The following is an 8,932-nucleotide window of genomic DNA, read 5'->3' on the forward strand; positions in this document are numbered from 1 at the left end:
CTATGGACCATTGGGCAATAACCATTAGGGTAATCTTTACCCATTGGACAAAAGCCTTCTCTTTATTTTATTTGGCTAAGTACATATATACATAAACACATTTGTAATGACAAAAGGACATGTAGTCTTTTTCAAAAACTTAGTTTAGTATTTAAAGTACTCGTACCTTATTATCCTTTGGTTAATAACCGTTAGGGGTTTTATTATCCATTGGGTAATAGGTTCATCTTCCAACTAAGTACTTGACCTATTAAACTAATATTTTGTTAAGATTCCCGACAGTACAAAAGTACATTTTTATATTAATTAAAGTACTTGTACCTTTTGTTAGTTTATTAAGGAGAATCTTGACCCTTAAAGGCTAGTTTGATCTTTTGTACAAAAAGTACCCATTATTTTATTTTTTTGTCTTGCATTAGTAGTACATATATATATATATATATATAGCTAGTACATAAGAGAGAGAGAGGGGAGGGAGGAGAGAGAGAGAGAGCCGTAAGGGAGAGAGATGAGAGAGGCCGAGAGAGAGAAAGAGGGAGAGGGAGAGAGAGAAAAGGAAGGAAGAAGGAAGGAGAAGAAGGATGGGACTTGTACCTTGGCATCTTTCATCTTTTCAAACTTTGAAGATGCATATCTTCCAAAATCTATCACCTTTGTACATCTTTCAATTGTTTAAACAAGAAACTTGTACCATTGTCTCCAAATCTTCCAACATGTCTTCCAAAATCCAATCCTTGGTACAATTCTTAGCCATGCAAGCCTACCATTTAGCCATTGATCTTCCAACCAAGCCTTAACTTCACCCATTAAGCTTTCAATCAAGCTTGACAAGTGAAAGAAATCAAAGATGTAGAGAGAGAGAGAGAGAGATTCGGTTGAGAGAGGGAGAGGAGAAGCCTTGGCCTATAAATAGAAGCTCACTCCAAGCTTAAACTCACACCTTCAAACCATTGCTCCAACTTCTCTCTAGAAATTCCAAAAGTTCTTGCTTTCAAAGTTCTAGTTTTCTTGTGTTCTTGAGTGTTCTTGAGAGAAACCACCAAACCACTTCCAAAACCACCTTTAGATCTTTTAAAGTAGCTTAGTTAAGTTAGGAAGTTGTTTCTAGGAAAAGAAAGTACAACTCTTTTCCTTTCGAAGCAAACCGACGCCGTTATGCCGTCGAAATCCAAAACCGACGACCAAATCTTCTTAGCCAACTACTACCGCTAAGAAGCAAGGTAGGATCTCCTTAACTTTCATCCCAAGTAGTTATCTTTACGTATTTTCCCAAATATAGTCTTGTACCCAATTATAAGTTAGTTAGGAAGAAACTTTAATCATGTCATTTAAAGTAGATAATGTTATCTTTTGTTGAAAGTATATGAAATGTATGATGTTTGTTATTAAGTGATTCAAGCATGTCAAGTAGTTTTAAAATGGATGATCTTTTTAGATTGAATAGTATAATGAATGATATCGTATGTGAAAAGTCTCACCGCAGAGTCTATGCATGAGAAACGAGACACGAAAATCAAGAAAGTAGAAACATGACACCTAGGGTGTGGATAATGATGAGATGTGTTTTGAAACCGCAATGTGGCCAGACTTGGTAGCCCATTGTGTGTATGGAAACCCGCGATGTGGCCGGACGTGATAGCCCATCGTGTGGATTGTGAAAACCGCAACGTGGCCGGACTTGGTAGCCCGTTGTGTGTATGAAAACTCGTAATGTGGCCGGACTTGGTAGCCCATTGCGTGGATTGTGAAAACCACAATGTGACCGGACTTGGTAGCCCATTGTGAAGATTGCCAATGCGGCCGGACGTGGTAACCTCATTGGTAATATGGCTTGGTTATCCGCGGAGAGGAGCCAATGCAAGTTTTGTGTGCCAATGGGAACCCGACGCGGCGGAACCATTGTGAGGATACTCGGGAGACCGGCGCGGCGGAACCGAGGTTGGATGTGTAGCTTGGCTATCCGCGGTACGGAGCCAATGTAAATTGTGTGAGTTAAACAAATGGTTTTTGAAAGGTTGATTTGTAAATGAAAATGTTGACACAGTCTACGACGAGTCGCGTAGGAAAAACATGAAAAATCTTGGACACCAACGTTGATTGATATTCGAATATGGATGTGTCATTGTTAGCTTTGTATATACGTATCATGTGGAAATCGATGTTTCAGTATAACCTGTTGTTTGTAAGTTATGGGTTAGAGGGTTTGGATAGTTCTATTGAGCTTTGTGGCTCACGGTGTTGCCTTTTTGGTAACCCTGACATATTATATCGGTGGCGACGCTGGTATAATGTGTCAGACTTTGTAGATGACCAAGGTGAGCCGTACACCTTGGAGGCCTTTGGAGCTGAAGAGCTAGCTCAGATGGAGGAGCAGGCAGAGCTGTAGTTAGGAACCTTAGTTCCCTTCCGTTTGTAATAAAAGTACTCCTTTTAAGTTTCTGTTGTAATAAAGAGCTTGACTCAGTTTATTTTCAATAAAATTTCTGTTAGATGATGGATCTATTTGTATCTAGTGTAATTATATGTCTTATCATGTAATTAGTTTAAGTATCTAGGACCGTAGTGCAATTATTATACAGCTTGTATATATATTTTTTACGTTGAATGAAATTAACTCTAATGGGTTTTCTCCCTATTATGATTACCCTAAAACTGAACATGGTATCAAAGCGATAGAACCTGGTGACCTACGACGTTCTTCTCGTCGCTGCGTGAACAATACTTTCGGGTGAACAGTGATCGTGAATAGTGCCGCGTGAACAGTGCGTGAATAGTGATCGTGAACAGTTATCGCGTGAATAGTGATCGTGAAACAGTGATCGCGTGAACAGTGATCGCGTGAACAGTGCTTTGTGAACAGTTCTTCGATCAGTCGGGGTTTGCCGTCACCGTCGATCAGATCTGTTCTCGCCGATCAAATCTATTTTTTTCTTTTTCAACACTGTTTCAGTCAGATCTGAAGGTATTCAGTTGATTTTTTTTGAGGTTCTAGGGTTTTTGGAACCTTTATTTATTATTTTTGGAGTTCTAAAGTTGTTGGGAACATTGTTTATTGTTTATTTGGCATTATTGTTCTGCTTTCAAGATGTGAGAAGAGAAAAAACAGGCTTCCGCTAGTGGCAAGGATGAGTTGAGTCGTGTAGGGACTCTGGATAACTCTCCACTAGATATTTGTCCCATCAAACTGGATGGCACAAATTATTTACTTTGGTCTCATACTTTTACATTAGCCATTGAAGCTAAAGGGATGTCTGAGTTCATTGAAGGCCCTGTTACTGAGCCTACTACTGATGTTGAACTCAAGACGTTTAAGTCTCGTCGATCTTTAGCCATGACTTGGTTGTTTAATTCTATGAAGGCTGATATTCGTAGTCCTTTCTTGCTTCTTAACACTCCATATCAGATTTGGACTATTGCCACACAGACTTATTCTCAGCAGGGCAATGATGCTCAGTGTTTTGAGTTGCGAAAGCGACTTCGTACTATGGATCAACACAATCGATCTGTTGCTGTTTACTTTGCTGATCTTAGTGGGGCCTGGCAAGAATTTGATTATTATCAGGGGTTTCAAGCAGTCTGTTCCGTTGATGCTGGTGCTTGGTTAAAAAGAATAGAGAAAGAGCGTGTGTATGACTTTCTTGCTGGTCTTGATGTGGAGTATGATCCAATTGGAGTGCAGGTGTTGGGTCGTGTTCCGTTTCCATCTTTGGGCGAGGCCTATGCCATTGTTCAACAGGAGGAGAGCAGAAGGGGTGCTATGTTACAAGCTCCTACTTCTGATCGTTCTGCATTGGTTGCTATTCCGCAGGGACAGTTTGGGTCTGGCAGTGGAAAGTCTCAGTCTGGTACTACCAGTGGGATCATAGACCGTATGTCACTCCAGTTTGATTATTGCCACAACACTGGACATACCAAGGATTTCTGTTGGAAGTTACATGGTCGTCCTTCTCGTGGGCGAGGCAGTGGACGTGGAGGTCGAGGTCGTGGTCCCAGGCGTTCTCAGGCTCAGGCACATGTTTCAGAGTTTGCTACCTTGTCTGATTCTGGGTTCAGTACAGGAGTTCAGTCACCTTCTGATTCTGTTGGCGGTTTCTCTCAGAGGGAGATGCAAGCTCTCAGGCGTCTTATGGCTCAGGCTGATTCTTCCTCTACTATAGCTCCTACTTCCACAGTAGCTCCTACTGCATCCTATTTTGCTCATTCAGGTATTCCAGCTAGTGCATTTACTGCCTCCTCTGGTATTCCTTGGATTATCGATTCTGGTGCTTCAGATCATATGACAGGTTGTTCCTTTGTTTTTTATTCTTATTCCACTTGTTCTGGTAAGGATAAGGTTCGAATTGCCGATGGATCGTTCTCTGCTATTTCAGGAAAAGGTTCCGTTCGCTATTCTCCCTCTATCTCTCTCTCTTCAGTCCTCCATATTCCAAACTTTGCCACTAACCTTCTTTCAGTTAGTAGTTTTACACATTCTGCAAACTGTTCTGTGACATTTTTTCCTACTCACTGTATCTTTCAGGAACTGGAAACGGGGAAGGTGATTGGTAGTGGTAAAGCACACGGTGGTATCTATTATCTGGAGCATGCACCTCATCCATCTCAGCCATCTTTATCATGTGGCCAAGCTCTACGGGCAGATATGAGTTCCACTCTTTCTTTGTTACATCGGTGGCACCGTAGATTGGGTCATCCATCTTTTGGGATATTAGAGAAACTTTTTCCTACTTTAGTTAAACATTGTCCTAGGGATCAGTTTTTTTGTGAAGCCTGTGAGTTTGGAAAACATAAACGCTCTTTTTATGCACCTATTAATAAACGAAGTGATTCTCCATTTATGGTTATCCATTCTGATGTTTGGGGTCCTTCTCCTGTTACTTCTTTAAAGGGCTATCGATGGTTTGTTACTTTTATTGATTGTTATTCTCGTGCCACATGGGTGTACTTACTCCAGTCAAAAAATGAAGTATTTTCCTGCTTCAAATCTTTTCATAAGATGGTGTGCACTCAATTTGATACACATATTAAAATTCTTCGGAGTGATAATGGGACTGAGTATATTGATAAGATTTTTCGGACATATCTAGATGATAATGGTATTATTTTTCAGACGACTTGCGTTGACACTCCACAACAAAATGGAGTCGCTGAGCGTAAAAATCGTCATCTTGCTGAGGTCGCTCGATCTCTTTTGTTCACTATGAATGTTCCCAAATATTTATGGGGAGAAGCTATTTTAACTGCTACATATCTTATCAACCGTATGCCATCAAGTGTCCTTAATTTTAAAACACCTATTGAGTGCCTGCCAAGCAGTTGTCGAGTTACGACTCTTCCACCTAGGGTGTTTGGTTGTGTGTGTTTTGTTCATGCCCCAAAACCTTCTGGGGGCAAGCTAGGACATAAAGCCCATAAGTGTATTTTTGTTGGGTACTCTCCTACCCAAAAAGGCTATAAGTGTTACGATCCTTATTCAAGGAAGATGTTTGTCTCTATGGATGTTACCTTTTGGGAAACAGAGGTTTTTTACTCTCCCTCTAAACCATCTCTTCAGGGGGAGCATCAACAGGAGGAAGAGATGTTTACCTTTTATAATCATAGTGAGGGGGAGAAATTTTTCTATGATCATAATGAAGGGGAGAAGGAAAACACTGGAGAGGAACCAGTATTTGTTGAAAGGGAAACACATGATATTGGTGGTGACATTGAGGAACAACTACCTGCACGACAACGACTGCAGGGAGCTGGCTTACAGAGGTATGCTAGACGAAAAAATGGAAAGTCTTCATGTACGTTACCACTTTGTCAATCACAATCACCCAATCCAGTTCCAAATTCCTCAGCTGACTCTTCTGGTAATGATTCTTCTCTTATTGAACCTCCTCCTATGGATCCTGACAATCTTCCTATTGCTATTCGAAAAGGTGTTAGATCTTGTACTCAACATCCTATTTCACAGTTTGTTTCTTATGACCGTTTGTCTCCTTCGTACCATGCATTTGTCTCTTCTCTTTCTTCTATATCTATTCCACAGAATTGGCAGGATGCATTCAAGATACCTAAGTGGAAAGGAGCTATGGTAGAAGAGATGACGGCTTTGAAAAAGAATGGCACCTGGGATCTAGTGTCACTTCCAGGAGGGAAGAAACCAGTGGGCTGCAAGTGGGTGTTCACTATTAAGCAAAAGGCTGATGGTACAGTTGAGAGATACAAGGCAAGGCTTGTTGCCAGAGGTTTTACTCAAACTTATGGTATTGACTATGAGGAGACGTTTGCTCCGGTAGCGAAGATGAATTCTGTGCGAGCTCTTCTCTCGTGTGCTGCCCACTTGAATTGGCCTCTTCAACAGTTTGATGTGAAAAATGCATTTCTCCATGGTGATTTAGAGGAGGAAGTTTATATGGATATTCCACCAGGTTTCTCTTCTCTTGCAAGTGAAGGAAAGGTGTGTAGATTAAAGAAGGCACTTTATGGGCTGAAGCAGTCACCTAGAGCCTAGTTTGGCAGGTTTTCTAAGACTATGCTGAGTTTTGGTTACAAGCAGAGCCATGCAGATCATACGATGTTTATCCGGCGAAGTAATGGTAAGATTGCTGTCCTTATTGTTTATGTTGATGACATAATAATGACAGGCAACGATGTGAGTGAGATTCATAACCTTAAGTCTCGTCTAGCTCAAGAGTTCAAGATTAAGGACTTGGGATCATTGAGATACTTCCTTGGAATGGAAGTAGCGAGGTCTGATAGAGGTATCTTTATTTCCCAACGCAAGTATATACTTGATTTTTTGGAAAAGACAGGCATGTTGGGCTGTAGACCTGCAGATTCTCCTATTGAGGCGAATCATCATCTTAGTGGAGATGTGGGGGAGCGTACTGATAAAGAGAGGTATCAGCGACTTGTGGGTCGACTAATATACTTGGCCCACACTCGACCAGATATTACTTATGCAGTAGGTGTTGTTAGTCAGTTTATGCATGATCCTCGTACTTCACATCTAGATGCAGTTTATCGTATTTTGAGGTATCTAAAATCAGCTCCAGGAAAAGGAATTTTGTTCTCTAATCATGGCCATTTGCGATTGGAGGCATTCACTGATGCTGATTGGGCTGGTTCTGTGGATGATAGGCGCTCTACTTCTGGCTATTGCACTTTCCTTGGGGGTAATCTGATTACCTGGCGAAGTAAGAAGCAATCGGTAGTCGCTAGGTCTAGCGCAGAAGCTGAATATAGAGCTATGGCTAATGGTGTTTGTGAGCTCTTGTGGCTCCAAACTTTGTTACTTGATTTGGGGTTTGCTGATAGTGTTCCGATGAAACTTTACTGCGACAATAAAGCTGCCATTAACATTGCTCATAATCCCGTTCAGCATGACAGAACGAAGCACATAGAGATTGATCGACACTTCATCAAGGAAAAATTGAACGAGGGTTTGATATGTATGCCGTTTGTGAGATCTGAAGATCAGTTAGCTGATATATTCACAAAAGGGCTGGGTAGCAAGAGTTTTCATCCTATTCTGTTCAAGTTGGGCTTGATTGATATCTTCGCACCAACTTGAGGGGGAGTGTTAGATGATGGATCTATTTGTATCTAGTGTAATTATATGTCTTATCATGTAATTAGTTTAAGTATCTAGGACCGTAGTGCAATTATTATACAGTTTGTATATATATTTTTTACGTTGAATGAAATTAACTCTAATGGGTTTTCTCCCTATTATGATTACCCTAAAACTGAACAATTTCTTATTTAACGTACCCAAAATTCGGGGCGTTACAATATTATGTGTTTAGGTGCAAGTTCTGTGGGGTGAATTGCCATGTGCTAAGTTAAACGCTACTTTTTGGTAAGTTGCGCATACCTTAATTACATGTATTTTCTAAAATTTTGGAATGAGATGCCATTGCTTGATTTTGTTGGAAAATATGGAATTTGAACTTCCTACATGGTTTAATTGATGTTAATGCATGCGATGGCTGATTTATAAATCTTTTGAGTTTCAGTTAAATTAGACCATGGCAATATGTTTTGGAAACTTGAATTTTACTGGTTGCTAGTACATGCTCGTGATAATATGATTTATTCGAACGGAGTCCCGAGCGCTAGGGGACGGGTAAAGATACTAGAGGCGTGAAGTAATAAGGTAGGAGATGCAGCCAGGCATCACCGGGTAATGATATCTTACCACTCTTCAATGGGATCGCTTCCCAACCGACTGGCAAAAATACCGTTGAATGCTATTATCGCTCAAAAGTGCAAAAGTTGAAAGAGAAATGAAATGAAAAGGGTCCATCTCTTGGACCAAAGAAATGAGCTTACAGGCTAAAATGCATGTACTGGATGTTCAAAGAAATATTTGGATTGTTGCTTTGAACTGTTTTATAATGTGGGGTATTTCCATGGTCAAACTTGTAACTTTGGTATACATTTCTCACCCGAGCTTCGGCTTATGAAAACCTTTTCCAAATTTTCAGGTTAAAGTAGATAGCAAGTTATGGACTGAATGGAGTGCTAGAATAACCGTGGAGAATCGTGTATTGTCTAATGGTTTGTAATTATTATAATTGTACACCTAGAAACTCTTGGACTATGTTATTTATTTTACGCTCCCGCATACTTTGCTTATATGGTTTAAATTGACAATGATGTGAGAAATCCCTAAACTAGTATATGAGCAGGCCTTCAGCGGCTTAACACCCGCTTGGCCGGTCACGACTTCAGGGTTGGTTTTGGGTCGTGACACATCATGTTAACACTTGGCTCAGAAGGCAAGGGTATGATTGGTCTAGGGTTGTTGGCTGAGGTAATATGGTCGGTGGGGTTGAATATGGTGGAGCTGAGAGTTATCTGGTTTACTTACGGGTTAGGGTCGTGTTTAGGCAAGGAATTGGTAATGACATTGGGTTTGGTAGGTGGAGTTGGGAGAGTACCA

The 8,932-nt window shown here is 40.7% G+C and overlaps 1 protein-coding gene across 1 annotated transcript; it reads left to right on the forward strand.

Annotated features, from left to right (window-relative positions):
* The first annotated feature begins 3,037 nt into the window (after nt 1-3,037).
* LOC131304703 (uncharacterized) lies at nt 3,038-4,639 on the forward strand. The gene is made up of 2 exons (XM_058332034.1): nt 3,038-4,376; nt 4,520-4,639. Exons 1-2 carry the CDS (start codon nt 3,248-3,250, stop codon nt 4,546-4,548), a joined length of 1,158 nt encoding a protein of 385 aa, XP_058188017.1. The 5' UTR covers nt 3,038-3,247; the 3' UTR covers nt 4,549-4,639.
* The last annotated feature ends 4,293 nt before the right edge of the window (nt 4,640-8,932 follow it).

The sequence above is a fragment of the Rhododendron vialii genome, chromosome 10a, assembly GCF_030253575.1.
Source record: "Rhododendron vialii isolate Sample 1 chromosome 10a, ASM3025357v1".
Lineage (NCBI taxonomy): Eukaryota > Viridiplantae > Streptophyta > Magnoliopsida > Ericales > Ericaceae > Rhododendron > Rhododendron vialii.

Coding starts and splice junctions, on each gene's coding strand:
- LOC131304703 (XM_058332034.1), top strand. CDS start 3,248: ATGTCTGAGTTCATTGAAGGCCCTGTTACTGAGCCTACTACTGATGTT. Junction 4,377..4,519: donor CTCTGCTATTTCAGGAAAAG/GTTCCGTTCGCT, acceptor TGTATCTTTCAG/GAACTGGAAACGGGGAAGGT.